General features: G+C 41.2%; 1 protein-coding gene and 1 long non-coding RNA gene across 5 annotated transcripts in view; one reads left to right on the top strand and one right to left on the bottom strand.

Annotated features, from left to right (window-relative positions):
* LOC134355024 (uncharacterized) overlaps positions 1-3424 on the top strand; it is a 101979-nt gene extending 98555 nt beyond the window's left edge. For both annotated transcript variants that reach the window (XR_010019951.1, XR_010019950.1), the window contains one exon: positions 2178-3424. This is a non-coding gene — a long non-coding RNA (uncharacterized LOC134355024). The remainder of the gene's footprint in view (positions 1-2177) is intronic.
* tgfbr3 (transforming growth factor, beta receptor III) overlaps positions 1-17321 on the bottom strand; it is a 165064-nt gene that overhangs the window by 35079 nt on the left and 112664 nt on the right. For all 3 annotated transcript variants that reach the window (XM_063064667.1, XM_063064666.1, XM_063064668.1), the window contains exons 8-11: positions 10841-11036; positions 5159-5460; positions 3449-3601; positions 1524-1649 (exon numbers count right to left, since the gene is read on the bottom strand). In XM_063064667.1, coding sequence (XP_062920737.1) covers positions 1524-1649; positions 3449-3601; positions 5159-5460; positions 10841-11036 — 777 coding nt within the window. The remainder of the gene's footprint in view (positions 1-1523; positions 1650-3448; positions 3602-5158; positions 5461-10840; positions 11037-17321) is intronic.

The following is a 17321-nucleotide window of genomic DNA, read 5'->3' as shown; positions in this document are numbered from 1 at the left end:
TTACCTAGTGGTGTACCCTGGTGGTGTGGGGTCTCAAGCATCCATGACAACCTCTGCACTTAGTAGGGAGCTTTGTGGTAGGCTTGAAAGAGTACACAATGCGTACCCCTCTGTACATGGAAAAATACACCCATAAGCTGGCTGCTGGTATGCTTAGAACATAGTGTTTCCACACCATTGAAATAATATTTCATCACTGCATGGCTTGGTGTGGAGTGAACCACTGAAGCGATGGTCTGTGGCTGCCTGTGAGAGCTAGTGTTGGGCAGGAAGAGGCCAGAGTTGCATCCACTCAGTACAGAGGTGTGGGGCGCAGAACTGTAGTGAATGTAGGCCATTGTTGCACAGGTCTATAGACAGTCTGGATTCCACACTTTCTCCTACCCACTTTTGTAGTATGCGGGATGTGATGAAAAGTGGTGTAACATCCACTCTTTGGACAACACAGCTCTCTCCAGCCTTGAGACTCCACCACAATAACAAACTCAACAATGCACACTGGCTTTTAAGCCTGTGATAACAAAGAAATCCACAGGTTGAGGAGAGCTGCACAATGATAATGGCAGCTGATACTCCCAGTTCCCAGTTAACACCTGCACTATCTTGGTAAGCCAAGAGCAGCCCTGAGCCCTGCTTCCTGATGTTGAGAGGCTGTACACCTCACCGCTATCCTCCTGACACCAGCTCTCAAGGCCATCTTCTGCACATTCTCTCACTGGCTCACTCCACCAAGTGCTGGTCGCAATGGCTGCATCATCATCCAGTTTCCATAGGTAGTGTGGGGAGGGTAGGGTCCTGGTCACTAATGCAACTCTCTACATGTATTATGACACGATCTTTTTCAATGCCGAATCTATTAGTATTCTCATTCCCAATTCAGATGTATTTATCACACGTACAGTCAAATCTAATCCAAGAACATTAAAATTCTTTTTACTTTATATATCAATGACTTGGATGATGGAATTGATGGCTTTGTTGCAAAGTTTGTTGATGATACGAAGATAGGTGGTGAGGCAGGTAGTTTTAAGGAAGTAAAGAGGGTACAGAAGGACTTAGGCAGATTAGGAGAAGGGACAAAGAAGTGGCAGATGGAATACAGCACTGGGAAGTGTATGGTCACGCACTTTGGTAGAAGAGGAAAACAACACTCCAAGAGTGGTCTAGTTAGAGTGTTATTGAGCTGCAATCTTACCTCACATTTCTTGAACTTAATCCTCCTACCAAAGGAGGAGGATTAAATCATACACTTTCTTAATCACCCTATCAACTTGCATGTCAACTTAGAGCGATTTATGGACTTGCATCCCAACATCTCTCTGTTCCTCCACACTGCTAAGAACCCTGCCTTTAACCTTGTACTCAGTCTTCAAGTTTGATCTTCCAAGGTGTATCACTACACACTTGTCTCTGACGACATTCTACAGTACTTCCAACCTTTGTATCATCTCTTTTATGAAGTCTAACTCATTCTACATACACAAATGTGAATGGAAAAACAATATGCAAGCTGCATAGCATACCAGAATGGTCCTCGGTTTGCCTCCAACTGGGTCATCACCATCTCCAGGGAAGCCATTATCTCCCGACTCTTCATTATCACTCTGCCATCCACTTCCTTCAACAGAGGATTCTACCTGCATCACAATCTATCAGTGAGGGAAACATTTAAGAATATTTAAATTTATTTTTTTTGATATACTTGATCTGCAAAGCTCATTGGTCATGATTAAAACAATAGGAATAATATTTCCTAATCTCTGATTAGCTCTTTCGCACAGTGCTACCTATCACTATTCCATGCTCTCTCCATCAGCAGCTATACATCATTTCTCCTCTGCCATCCTTAGTAACTTTCTCTTTTAACTGCCTTGCCTTACCACGCACTGGAACATTGCATTTTTGGAAGATTCCTTTGTTTCTATCCACACCTCCATGTGAATTTATCTTAATTTTACCTCCTATTTTCTGCCTACATTCCTTCTCCACCATGAAGAGAAATCTCATGAACCACTGTTAGTGTAGAATTTTATAAAAGTATAATTTTCCTCTTTTTCTTTATCTTTTTCTGCTCTCCTAAGGAATCTCCCTCCCAAATACAATGCCATTCCATCTGATGGGTCTTGATGAAGGATCTCAGGTCGAAACATTGAGTGTTTGTTTATTCTCTTCCATAGATGGTGTCTGACTTGCTGAGTTCCTGCAGCATTTTGTGTACAATGATCAAGATTTCCAGCATCTGCAGAATCTCTTGCATTTGTCATCATTTGAATCTGCTTTTCATGGTCTGACATTTTAAGCTTTCTAAGCTGAGCATAAGCATGAAAGAAGAAAAAGAACAGCTCTACCAGGTAACAAGGTAACAAAATAATGGTTGGGTCAGAAAAAAGAACTAATTCATTCAGTGGAACTTTTAAATTTGTCATCGTGTCCCTTCTAGAACTAAGTTGCTCTGAATCACATTTCATCAACTCCTTTTGTAAGATTAACAAATAATGAGAAAAGCACATGGAAAAGCAAGAAAAAACACAATAAATCTGTTTTTTGGAAGATAAACTTTTCCTTTTATATTTTTGTGTTATAAAAAATAATCTAAAAATATATTACTCTAATAAATAATTTGTAATCAGTAAAACGATATGTTTGATTGAAATACAAAGCATGGATCTGAAAAACAAATTACCAGAAATATGTTTGCACTGATACCACGCTTTGGTCCCCTAAGTAATTGAAATTTACTTGGAAATAAAATGTTAAAAGGAGAAATGTGAAAAGTATGAAGTATTATACAAATGTGTTACCATGTCCAGGGGTTGACATAGTAATACATGGAAGAGCACAGACTTGCATAGCAGCATACAATGACATACAGATTTACTGGCCTCTCCTTTGTGGGTGCATCACCTGTTGACAGCTAAAGCTGTACATGCAGAAACAGGCCTACATAATATTTACAATGCCTGCTACAGCATTAGTTATAAAGTAACTGGCTAGGGCCTATGGAGTCTAGTACAAAGATTTTGCCTCAGATGGGCCTTCTTTGAAGAATATGCTTTCCTGGTTTTTCCCATGGGCTTTTCAATGACCTATTACCAGAAATGACTGCTAACTACGTCCTCAATCTTTCACTTGTCAGACTGACTTCCTTCCAATCTCCAAATGCTAAACCCTCTAACTAATATGCCAGCTCAACCCTTCTTTTAATTTATAGACTCATCCACAGTAAGTAATGATGGAAAGATCTATTGCTAGTGGAAGATCTATTGACAATGGCATGCCTAAATCGTGCTATTCAATTTTCAAGCACTAATCTTGCCCAAAGCATAACTTTCAACTTCAAAAATCATTGACAAGAGCTAACAATCAGCTGGTGGACAGGACAAAAAAATTCTGCTTTGATCTTTCACAGCTAGTTTAAAAAAGGCAGCTTATCAATTGTTTTACGTACCGAATTCAAATAGATGATGGAACCATCCACAGATGGATACCTGGTCGTGTCACAGTCAGTGACTGAAGATTCCAAAATGTAATGCGTGGCATTTACTTTTGCTTTACAATTTGGATCTAGTAAAGAAATCTGCATTACTGCAGATGTGTCATCCTGTATAGGGAAGGATCAGAAGACATAGTAAAATGTAACACATCTGTTCGGTACAAGTTACGTTCTCAAGGCGATGCAATTAAAACAGATTTTAATAGCAATGGCAGGAGTCTAGTATAATACTGTGGATGATGAGATTCCTAACATGATTGCAGGTTGTCAATTTTGGTTCATTCATGGCCATGTACAAGATCTGTACATGGCAGAATAAACTGTGTCATTTAGAACAGAACAGTACAATATAGGAACAGGCCCTTCGGCCCACTACATTGTGCTGAACCAAATAAATAATCAAATGACCATCTAAACTAATCCCTTAAGCATACCCTCCCATTTTCTCAAATCCATCTAAATGTCTCTTAAAAGTACCTAATGTATTGTCCTCTACCACCACCCCAGGCAGCGCATTCCAAGCGTCAACTAAATTAAATCATTTAAATTATTTTTTAAATGATCGTTCCTAAAACTAACATGTCCCCTTAAATTAGAAAAAAAGCGAGCATTTTCTTTCAAACAAAGGCCAAATATCTTTCAATCACAATGTCATGGAAAACAACAGTGATTCTTTCAAATACTACCCATGCATTGCAAATACATTTAAACATTTTATTTGAAGGTGCAGTTCTTTTGTTGAATTACCTTCAGATTAAGAATACAAGAAACAGACACAGTAAAGCTTATTCAACACTTTACACCTTCTCCACCATTCAATAAAATCATGGCTATCTTTGCTCAGTGTCTCCTTTCCATCAACTCAAATTCACTTGATTCCCCTAATATCCAAAAGTCTATCCACCTCTTTCTTGAATAAACTCACTGGCAGAGATGGCACAGTTCTCCTGGGTGCAGAATTCTATAAGATTGATCAATTTCTTCTCATGCTTAAATAGTTGAGCCTTATTTTGAGACTGTGACCCCATATTCTGGACATCTTAAGCGGCAAAAAGCATCAACCCTGCATCACACTATATAAGAATTTTAAATACTCATTTTCCAAAACTTAAGAGAGTATAAAGCTGTTTGCTTAGTCCTACAACCTCAACCAAAGGACCATGGTGGATAACCTTGATTGCAAATCACAATCTGAGAAGAATAACAAATTTTTCAAACACCTTTTCTTTTCATAAATCCATGTTGATTCTGCCCATTTTTACTTTCGAAGTGGCCTGTTACAATTTCCTTCAAATCTCCTTTACGGCCACAGAAGACTCAAGTACTGCTGTGTCTTTAGCCAGAAATGAACTGAGTCAGACCTATACTATAAGACCTGACCTCATGATCTAGCTTGTTATGGCCTTTCACCTTATTGTCTACCTGCGCTGCACTTACTCTGTAAATATAATCTTATACTACCTCAATGCACTGTTGTAATGAAATGACCTGCATGGACAGCGTGCAAGACAGGTTTTTCACTGTACCTTCATACATGTAACAAACCAATTTATTTATAACTAATAAGGGCTTTTAGGTTTTGCATCATTAGCACTGCAGATATATTAATTCACAAAGATCACAAATTATTAGAGTTGTTGCAGCACATACTGGAATTAAACAAACCTGCAAGCTGCTCTTTTCAATTGCAGCTATCATTCTTTCATCCTCACATTGAACAAATAGGGCCACATTATCAATGGTTTGAATTTCTTCTGGTTCAGGGAATCCATTTCTCATTAGTTTTTTAAATGCACTATCTGATGATATCTGCGGCAACTTGTGAGCTGTATCCAACCTGCCTTGGTCAAAGGGAAATGGAAACCAAAGTTTTTCTTTCACACCAGGCAAGGCCTGTTCAGGTGACCATAATGGCTCTCTAAGAATAGAAAGCTCTGGTGGAAGGAAGGAATCTACCTCTTCTTCATCTAAGTGATGGAAAAACAGGAAATTGTCAATACTTCTGTTTTAAAGAGTACAAGACTTAAAACAAGTTTTCACTTAGAAGAAAATAAAGTGCAAGATATTCTTTAGATACTGGAAATCCAGAGTAACACACACACACACAAAATGCTGGAGGAACCTATCAGGTCAAGCAGCATGTATGAAGAGGAATAAGCAGTTGCCATTTCAGGCAGTGACCCTTCATGAGGACTGGAAAGGAAGGGACGGAAGCTAGAAAAAGAAGGTGGGGAAAAGGAGTTTATTCCTCTCCATAGATGCTGCCCGACTCTAGCATTTTGTGTGTGTGTTTCACTTAGATCAGGCGTACTCCTGAGTTACAATTACATCAATACTGATTTGTTGTATTTAATTTTATTGCAAACTATCAAACAGTTTGGTAATGTATAGACTGTTCTATAGGTCAGGATTAGTTTCAGCTCTTCTGTCTTCAACAGCTCAAATTCAAATTTTCAAAAGGCTCTCAAATCCTAATGTCAAAAACTCTAAACAGTTGAACACAACACTATTATACTATTTAATATCATGGTCTGAAAGAGGAACAATAGTATTACTGTATTATTACAATGTATTACATACTGCAAAAGTGCAATCTGAACAATAGCAACATTCTCAAGCATTGGGTTTTCTGGTAGACTGAATGAATCTATGTGGGCTTGCCTCAACAACAGTATTCAGATTGAGATTGAAAAAAATTCAACATTTAAATTATTTTACATCATAACTCAGTCCACATCAGCTTCCAAACATTCCATGAATAATTAGGTATTTTCAAATTGGAGTCGTGAATTTTCTCTTTATTCTTTCTCCTTTTTTAAGTTAGCCCTTCACGATCCGACCCTTAGATTGAGTACAAGGAATTTTCCATGAATTAGACCAATAGTGATTTCAGGAACTTATCAGTTGCAATGAGTAGGATTTACTAGTTCCTCTCCCTAAATTGTTTGGCTAAACTGACCGACTCAGTCTCCAGAGAAAGGCCAAGCAATTGAGTTGATTAAAAAGCGGGGATTGAAACTTAAATGTAAAAATGTCAATATTACTACATCAACCACATCTATAATTCAGTGCTACTTTTGAAGATTGATATTGCATCCATAATGATATTTACCACCATTCCCTTAAGTAAGAAAGTAAAAAATTGCAAGTTCTGTGCATCAGTAGAACCATCCAGGAATGACGAGACAAAAGACAATCTGTAAGATCATTTAATAAACACAATGCTTTAATGTTATAATAGCTTTCAAATGATTAACATGTACAATCTGGTATTTAAACTTTTATTTTATTTTCTGTTACAATACATTCTGCTGGTTGACATCAATGGGGCAACTGGACTATTTTTGTTCAGAGAACCTGTGGTTGGTGCAAACTGCTCCATTATCTGGACCTCAAAATGACATGATCCCTATGGACAATTCCCTTGGGTCAAAATACCGTGCAAGGTATATAGTGCTGAGGAAACCAGTTCTGTTAATAGTGAACTGTGCCCCGAAAACTGGAATATTTACAAGCAGAATTGCCTTGAGTTAACTAGTCTTATTGGTCCCTTATGGATCATCTGCTACTAAAATTTACATTTTATGGTGGAGTACATTTTTTTTATAAGCTTTTGAATGCTTTCATCAAGGTTTGTTTGATAAAGTCTTTTGAAGCTGGGGCTTCTACTACTTAGATCAAAAGTGCATAGGTATTGCAACATTATCACTTCCAAATGCTTTCCAAAGCATATGTGGTCTGATCCTGAACAAGAGAAAATCTGCAGATGCTGGAAATCCAAGCAACACACACAATATGCTGGAGGAACTCAGCAGGCGAGACAGCACCTATGGAAAAAAATTACAGTCGACGTTTCGGGCCGAGACCCTTTGGCAGGTCTGATCTTGATCTGTATTGTCCGTCTTACTTCATTATTGGGTCAAAATTATGATTATCACAGTATACTGTGGCTTGAGCAGTCTCATCACTTATTGCAATGATTCTAGCCGTTGATTCACTTCAGAAATACAGTGGGAGCACAATATTCTCCCTTCCAGCAAAGAGAAAGTGTTCAATGCTGCCTTTTCCCTTCATAAGAAAAGTGTTTGTCAGGAGTTGTGGTTGTTCCTTCCGTTCTTAAGTTACAATTCCTTCCCCTACTCATCTGGTTCATTTGACAGCTTAACTCATAGTAGAGTTACAAAGAAATGTGTCTACTGTATTAGTAGGAAGAGGTACAGTCGACGTTTCGGGCCGAGACCCTTCGTCAGGACTAACTGAAAGAAGAGCCAGTAAGAGATTTGAAAGTGGGAGGGGGAGGGGGAGATCTGAAATGATAGGAGAAGATAGGAGGTGGAGGGATGGAGCCAAGAGCTGGACAGTTGATTGGCACAAGGGATATGAGAGGATCATGGGACAGGAGGCCTAGGGAGAAAGAAAAGGGGGGAGGGGGGCAAAAGCCCAGAGGATGGGCAAGGTTCTGTCCCTCTCACTATACCCCTTGCCCATCCTCTGGGCTTCCCCCCCCCCACCCTTTTCTTTCTCCCTAGGCCTCCTGTCCCATGATCCTCTCATATCCCTTGTGCCAATCAACTGCCCAGCTCTTGGCTCCATCCCTCCCCCTCCTGTCTTCTCCTGTCATTTCGGATCTCCCCCTCCCCCTCCCCCTTTCAAATCTCTTACTAGCTCTTCTTTCAGTTAGTCCTGACGAAGGGTCTTGGCCCGAAACGTCGACTGTACCTCTTCCTAGAGATGCTGCCTGACCTGCTGTGTTCACCAGCAACTTTTATGTGTGTTGCTTGAAATTCCAACACCTGCAGATTTCCTCGTGTTTGTGTCTGCTGTATTACTTCATTTTTGACATAGAGAAAAGGCACACTTCCCACCATCCACATTACATTTGTGCCGTGCCTTTAACAAAACTAAATAGAAAAAGATGGAATGCACATTTCAAAAGATAGCAATGTGAAGGAAAGTTATTGATGGAGTTAAAATAGCAACAGGAAATAAAACTGTAAACTTAGGTAACATGTTAAGAAGAATGAAAGTGGGGAAATAAAACACAGCAGTAAAATTTCATCCTCTGGTTTATGTGCTAAGTGTCATTTGGTAACGTAGACACATACAAATGGCATAGGTAAGCTAGTTTCTGAAATGCAAACATTTTTGGAACAAATAAGTGAAAAGTGATGAACAAGACCATTTTTTAAAAAATAGAGGTAATATACCATTTGGCTCTACTTTTTTGACGTACAAATTAATACAGCATGTTGACCCATAATTTTAGTATATAGGCAACAGAATTTTGAGCATTTTCAGCAGCCGCTTATATTCAGTCCAACACTTGTTACAGCACATCATTGCTTCTTGTCAATTTCATGTTGATTCCCCGATGAGATGCAAAGATATATTTTCACTTTGTCACATTAGAAGTGACTTTTCTTCCTCTTGTAGCTCCTGCACCTGTTACTTCACCATTTGTTGCACAGAGATTTAGATGGCAAACATCCCCCCTTAGCAGCTGCAGCACATCTCTTGTCTCCCTTAAGAATTTCTGAATTACTTCCAGCATTTCAGTTTCAAAAAAAGACCACAAATTTTACGTATCTTCAACTTCAAAAAAAGGAAAATTTATAACTCCTTAAATGGATAATGATAAACTATTGAACGTTCAACTAACTTTGATCCACTAACAGATGGTGACACAAGTCCACTTCAGTTGAAGCCATTTTCTTAATTTATCTCATCGTCCTCTTCAGAACATATATAAAATTTTAAAATTTTACTTCATTCAGATTCTGTGCTGATCTACTGAGATTGTGGGCATGCTATACTGGTGCTGGAATGTGTGGCGACACTTGCGGGCTGCCTCCAGCACACCCTCGGTTGTGTTGGTAGTTAATCCAATTGACTCATTTCACTGTACGTTTCAATGTACACGTGATAAATAAACTTGAATCTTGAATTAATACTTGGAAGCTTGCTAATGCCTGGTTTTTGTCAGCAGCAGAAAACCATGGGTCAGAAGTTACTTTGTCAGCTCATGTATCCCTGTGTGGGAATGCTTTATTTTCCACTCAGTACCTCCAACACATTTCACAATTTGGAGAAGTATGCAGATTCCAGTACTACTCACAGCTGCTCCAACAGTGAAATGGGACTTGGATAATATCCAGAAATTTGTAGCGCGTGCCAGGATGCCTCTTAGAAAAGTGATCAGGCAACTATACTACTTTCAATGATACCCACACTGCATTCCCCACCATCATCATCCTCAAAAGTATCTCAGTAGCTTAAACATGTGCTTTAAACTGTTGCTACCAAAATTGTGGATAATGCAATGCATGGCCTGGGTCTTTGTAAATGTGAGTCTGGTCTCCTTTTTATTTATTTAGAGATACAGCACAAGTCAGGCCCTTACAGCCCATTGAGCCACACTACCTACTAACTCACTTATTTAACTCTAGCTGAATCACAGGACAATTTACAATGAGCAATTAATCTACCAACCGGTATGCCTTTGGATTGTGAAACTTTGGAAAGTATGTTTTTGAAACACACGTGCTCGCGGGAAAGATACAAACTTCTTACAGATGGTGTCAGAAATAATCTCCAAACTCTAATGCCCCGAGCTGCAATAGCGTCACTCTATTCGTTAAGCTACTGTGGCGTCCTTTAAGTACTCATAAGGAGTTGATGCACAATAATATTTAAAGGATGTTTATACCAACACTTCATTAATGCCTATGCTACTGAAGAAAGAACTTGTAGGGATCAAGAAAACGACGCCACTTCTACCTATTTGTGTTTGGATGGTCCATACTGATTCACTGCTTGTATAAAGACAAATGGTCCTAAATCAATGCCGATAGATTTAAGGTAAAGTTCAATAGCAAGTTTTCTGTGCTGTGTAACTCAATGTGTTGACTACTTACAAGTGATGCAAAAGAATTTATTTCATTCAAACAGGACATCCTTTAGATGAAATTACTGCAGTCTGTTTTGATAATGGTATAGCATCTAATTCCTTACAATATGCTCCGATACACCGTTGTTCCTGTCCGCGCCTGGTGGTGAATCAGGCGGCAACCCTGCCATTTCTTCAGCATTTTTGTCTCTTTTTTTACGAGGCAGAGTTGCTAGCTCGACTCTCAACCCAGCAATGATTGAAAGCATGCAAGGAGCTGGCCGGATTCAAACCTGGGACCACTCACCTCGCAGACCAGTGTGGACGCCACTACACCACCGGCTGACAATTTGATACATTGTTTGCATATAATGAATATTCATTGCTGGTGGAATTTGAGATGTTCAGATTACAATTGAGCTTTAACTTTTGCTAAAGTACACCTATTCTTTAACACTTACCAGTTTCTTGAAGCCTTAAACGTATTTGATTAGCAACGGAGGCCTTTGTATAAGAAGTGATTATGCTGTGACCACGTTCTCGAACCCATTGCATAAGGTCGATCCTGGCAGATGTCAGATTAGATGATGTTTTCTTCACCACTATCATGGCTGCTTCTGTCTCTCGGCTAAATTTGAGACCGTCCCTGTCAGAAATCTTGATGAGGTAGAAATAGATGTTAACAACAATATTCAAATGAATTACTTCATTCATTCTTTTTTTAAAATCCCAATTAACTCTAGAAATCCATGCAATTCAAATTACATATTCACAATAATTTCTAAATGTAATGTGTACTTAATAGGGGCCCAGCGCCCAACCAGACCACTGGCTCTGAGCTCAAATTGACCATCTTCTTCGAGCTAGGTTGCTTAGTTTCTCTTAGCGATTTGCTCCTCTGACCATGCCATCTCCCTGTTACCCAAATGAATTCCTTAACTAGCTCCATTCTGAAGTGCAGGAGATTGTGAATGAAAGACCACTGCTCTGATACTTATAATGCCATTGGTTTTTGCAAAAAGAGTAAGTTTCTTGGGGGTCATGGATTTACCTCTTGGCAAATCACATGCTGCATAATTCAGTGGTGAAAGTTAGTAACACGATTTAACAGCTAGAGGGGAGATTTTATGTTTTCATAAAAGAATAGAGATCAAGGCAACTTATAAGAATTGTTAGAAATTATTCTACTAGCTGCTAACAGATTTGAAACGGTATTGAAACACATTTCGTAATCAAACAAACACAACCAAAATTCAAACAGAACTGAAACCGAAGCTGCACAGGAACTTTGGATAGGAAAGGGGAAAGACACTGAGCCTTAAACCTCATGGCTGGGGCACAGTGTGTGACATGAGAGAATAGGAACAGGGGCACAGAGACAATTTATAACACAGAAGGACAGAGTGATTGTCATTTCTGGTAATTGGAAGTCGTTGAAAACGGTTTTAAGAAATTCAAGAAATTTACCCTCATTCTATTAATATCTTACTGTGCATCTAATTTTACACTGTTCTACTTTTCCCTATACTGGAAATCTCTTTGGTTCTCTTCTTGAAAATGATGCTGAGCATCTGTGCTATTTATAGTAAAATTTAATTAAAATTCAGAGTGCACAGTTATAAAGTCATATCAAATTGCAGCACAAAACAAGCCCTTCAGCCCAACTCACCCATGCTGACCAAGATATCCATCTAATCTAGTCCCATTTGCCTACATCCCTCTTAACCAGGGGTTCCCTACCCTTTTTTATGCCATGGACCTACACCAATAAGCAAGGAGTCCGGGGGCCCCAGGTTAGGAATCCCCGCTCTAAACCTGTCCCATCTTAGGGCTGATAAAGTAAGATCATAAGGGAACAATCAAATGATACTTCAAGACCAGGAGTTGGAACGATATCTCCCAATGACTGAAGGTGCTCCATCTCTCAGCAATCAAAAGAGACCAAATGGCTCTTAAGATAGAGGATATCATAAACATTAAATAAAATCAAAGATTATAACAGTGGAGTGCAAGCCCAGTTATGGGTCCAAAGCCATGGTACCTCAAGTGCACATTCAAAAATATTTTGATTGTATTTGGGGCTTCTCATGTATGAAAACATCTGTGTGTGCAGCAGATTTATTCAGGATAGATGTCAAGATATTTCCACCAGTAGAAGGATCTCAAAAGAGGGTGCAATGTCACACAAACAGGACCCATCATGAGAAACTGAGGTGTATAGATCTTCTTCCATTTCACATACGTCTGCTCTTACCTCATCTTCCCACCACCTCACCAGGGATAGGGTTCCTCTTGTCCTCACCTACCACCTCCACGTCCAACACATAATTCTCTGAAACTTACGCCACCTCCAATGGGATCCCATCACCAAGCACATCTTTCCCTCTCCCCCCCGCCCCCCCCCCAAACTTTCTGCAGGGACCACTCCCTATGCGACTCCCTTGTCCATTTGTCGCTCCCCATTGTTCTCCTTCCTGGCACCCATCCTTGCAAGTGGGACAAGTGCTACCCCTGCCCCTACACCTGCTCCTTCACTACCATTCAGGGCCCTAAACAGTCCTTCCAGGTGAGGTGACACTTCACCTGTGAGTCTGTTGGGGTCATCTGCTGTGTGCGGTGCTCCCGGTGTGGCCTCCTATATATTGGTGAGCCCGATGTAGATTGGGAGACCGCTTAGCCAAGCACCTACGCTCCATCCGCCAGAAAAAGTGGGATCTCCCAGTGGCCACCCATTTTAATTCCAGTTCCCATTCCCATTCCAATTCCAATATATCCATCCATAGCCTCCTCTACTGTTGTGATGAGGCCACACTCAGGTTGCAGGAACAACACCTTATATTCCATTTGGGTAGCCTCCAACCTGATGGCATGAACATCGATTTCTCAAACTTCCAGTAATGCCCCCCACTTCACCATTTCCCATCCCCTTTTCCCTCTCTCATCTTATCTCCTTGCCAACCCATCACCTCCCTCTGGTGCTCTCCCCCTTTTCTTTCTATCATGGCCCTCTGTCTCTTTCACCAATCAACTTCCCAGCTCTTTACTTCATTCCTTCCCCCTCCAGGTTTTACCATCAGCTTGTGTTTCTCTTTGCCCTCCCCCCCCCGCCCCCTTTTAAAACTACTCCTCAGCATTTTTTTCTCCAGCCCTACCGAAGGGTTTCGGCCCGAAACATCCTCTAGCATTTTGTGTGTGTTGCATAGATCTTCGTCTCACTGAGAGTAGTAGTGTACCTCTAGAATTCCCTACCTCAGAGGGTTGTGGAGGCTAGATCATTATGACTGTTTAGAGAAGAAGGTAAATTTTTGAAAGATCAGGGAAATGGCACAGTAGAGGAAATGAGAGTGCAGATCAGCCAGAATCATCCTGAATAGCTCAGAAGGGTAGGGCAAGGAAGAGGAGGGCAGTTGTGATAGGGGACTCGATAGTAAGGGGGTCAGATAGGCGATTCTGTAGACGCAGTCCAGAGACCCGGATGGTAGTTTGCCTCCCTGGTGCCAGGGTCCGGGATATTTCTGATCATGTCCAAGATATCCTGAAGTGGGAGGGTGAGGAGCCAGAGGTCGTGGTACATATAGGTACCAATGACATAGGTAGGAAAAGGGATGAGGTCCTGTAAGGAGAATATAGGGAGCTAGGAAGGGAGTTGAGAAAAAGGACCGCAAAGGTAGTAAACTCGGGATTACTGCCTGTGCCACGCAACAGTGAGAGTAGGAATGCGATGAGGTGGAGGATAAATGCGTGGCTGAGGGATTGGAGCAGGGGGCAGGGATTCAAGTTTTTGGATCATTGGGACCTCTTTTGGCGCAGGCGTGACCTGTACAAAAAGGACCGGTTACACTTGAATCCTAGGGGGACCAATATCCTGGCAGGGAGATTAGCGGGGGCTACTGAGGTGACTTTAAACTAGAATGGTTGGGGGGTGGGAATCAAATTAAAGAGGCTAGGCGTGAGGAGGTTAGTTCACAACAGAGGGATGGGAACCAGTGCAGAGAGACAGAGGGGTGTAAAGTGAGCGTAGAAGCAAAAAGTACAAAGGAGAAAAGTAAAAGTGGCAGGCCGACAAATCCAGGGCAAGCATTAAGAAGGGCCACTTTTCAACATAATTGTACAAGGGCTAAGAGAGTTGTAAAAGAGCACCTGAAGGCTTTATGTGTCAATGCAAGGAGCATTCGTAATAAGGTGGATGAATTGAAAGTGCAGATTGTTATTAATGATTATGATATAGTTGGGATCACAGAGACATGGCTCCAGGGTGACCAGGGATGGGAGCTCAACGTTCAGGGATATTCAATATTCAGGAGGGATAGACATGAAGGAAGGGGAGGTGGGGTGGCGTTGCTGGTTAAAGAAGAGATTAACGCAATAGAAAGGAAGGACATAAGCCGGGAAGATGTGGAATCGATATGGGTAGAGCTGCGTAACACTAAGGGGCAGAAGACGCTGGTGGGAGTTGTGTACAGGTCACCTAACAGTAGTAGTGAGGTCGGAGATGGTATTAAACAGGAAATTAGAAATGTGTGCAATAAAGGAACAGCAGTTATAACGGGTGACTTCAATCTACATGTAGACTGGGTGAACCAAATTGGTAAAGGTGCTGAGGAAGAGGATTTCTTGGAATGTATGCGGGATGGTTTTTTGAACCAACATGTCGAGGAACCAACTAGAGAGCAGGCTATTCTGGACTGGGTTTTGAGCAATGAGGAAGGGTTAATTAGCGATCTTGTTGTGAGAGGCCCCTTGGGTAAGAGTGACCATAATATGGTGGAATTCTTCATTAATATGGAGAGTGACATAGTTAATTCAGAAACAAAGGTTCTGAACTTAAAGAGGGGTAACTTTGAAGGTATGAGACGTGAATTAGCTAAGATAGACTGGCAAATGACACTTAAAGGATTGACGGTGGATATGCAATGGCAAGCATTTAAAGGTTGCATGGATGAACTACAACAATTGTTCATCCCAGTTTGGCAAAAGAATAAATCAAGGAAGGTAGTGCACCCGTGGCTGACAAGAGAAATTAGGGATAGTATCAATTCCAAAGAAGTAGCATACAAATTAGCCAGAGAAAGTGGCTCACCTGAGGACTGGGAGAAATTCAGAGTTCAGCAGAGGAGGACAAAGGGCTTAATTAGGAAGGGGAAAAAAGATTATGAGAGAAAACTGGCGGGGAACATAAAAACGGACTGCAAAAGCTTTTATAGATATGTAAAAAGGAAAAGACTGGTAAAGACAAATGTAGGTCCCCTGCAGACAGAAACAGGTGAATTGATTATGGGGAGCAAGGACATGGCAGACCAATTGAATAATTACTTTGGTTCTGTCTTCACTAAGGAGGACATAAATAATCTTCCAGAAATAGTAAGGGACAGAGGGTCCAGTGAGATGGAGGAACTGAGTGAAATACATGTTAGTAGGGAAGTGGTGTTAGGTAAATTGAAGGGATTGAAGGCAGATAAATCCCCAGGGCCAGATGGTCTGCATCCTAGAGTGCTTAAGGAAGTAGCCCAAGAAATAGTGGATGCATTAGTGATAATTTTTCAAAACTCGTTAGATTCTGGACTAGTTCCTGAGGATTGGAGGGTGGCTAATGTAACCCCACTTTTTAAAAAAGGAGGGAGAGAGAAACCGGGGAATTATAGACCGGTTAGCCTAACGTTGGTGGTGGGGAAACTGCTGGAGTCAGTTATCAAAGATGTGATAACAGCACATTTGGAAAGCGGTGAAATGATCGGACAAAGTCAGCATGGATTTGTGAAAGGAAAATCATGTCTGACGAATCTCATAGAATTTTTTGAGGATGTAACTAGTAGAGTGGATAGGGGAGAACCAGTGGATGTGGTATATTTGGATTTTCAAAAGGCTTTTGACAAGGTCCCACACAGGAGATTAGTGTGCAAACTTAAAGCACACGGTATTGGGGGTAAGGTATTGGTGTGGGTGGAGAATTGGTTAGCAGACAGGAAGCAAAGAGTGGGAATAAACGGGACCTTTTCAGAATGGCAGGTGGTGACTAGTGGGGTACCGCAAGGCTCAGTGCTGGGACCCCAGTTGTTTACAATATATATTAATGACTTGGATGAGGGAATTAAATGCAGCATCTCCAAGTTTGCAGATGACACGAAGCTGGGTGGCAGTGTTAGCAGTGAGGAGGATGCTAAGAGGATGCAGGGTGACTTGGATAGGTTGGGTGAGTGGGCAAACTCATGGCAGATGCAATTTAATGTGGATAAATGTGAAGTTATCCACTTTGGTGGCAAAAATAGGAAAACAGATTATTATCTGAATGGTGGCCGATTAGGAAAAGGGGAGGTGCAACAAGACCTGGGTGTCATTATACACCAGTCATTGAAAGTGGGCATGCAGGTACAGCAGGCGGTGAAAAAGGCGAATGGTATGCTGGCATTTATAGCGAGAGGATTCGAGTACAGGAGCAGGGAGGTACTACTGCACTTGTACAAGGCCTTGGTGAGACCACACCTGGAGTATTGTGTGCAGTTTTGGTCCCCTAATCTGAGGAAAGACATCTGTGCCATAGAGGGAGTACAAAGAAGGTTCACCAGATTGATTCCTGGGATGGCAGGACTTTCATATGAAAAAAGACTGGATGAACTGGGCTTGTACTCGTTGGAATTTAGAAGATTGAGGGGGGATCTGATTGAACCGTATAAGATCCTAAAGGGATTGGACAGGCTAGATGCAGGAAGATTGTTCCCGATGTTGGGGAAGTCCAGAACGAGGGGTCACAGTTTGAGGATAGAGGGGAAGCCTTTTAGGACCGAGATTAGGAAAAACTTCTTCACACAGAGAGTGGTGAATCTGTGGAATTCTCTGCCACAGCAGACTGTTGAGGCCAGTTCATTGGCTATGTTTAAGAGGGAGTTAGATATGGCCCTTGTGGCTTCAGGGGTCAGGGGGTATGGAGGGAAGGCTGGGGCGGGG

This window comes from Mobula hypostoma, chromosome 12 (assembly GCF_963921235.1).
Source record: "Mobula hypostoma chromosome 12, sMobHyp1.1, whole genome shotgun sequence".
NCBI lineage: Eukaryota > Metazoa > Chordata > Chondrichthyes > Myliobatiformes > Myliobatidae > Mobula > Mobula hypostoma.
This window is presented reverse-complemented; position numbering and strand designations above follow the sequence as displayed.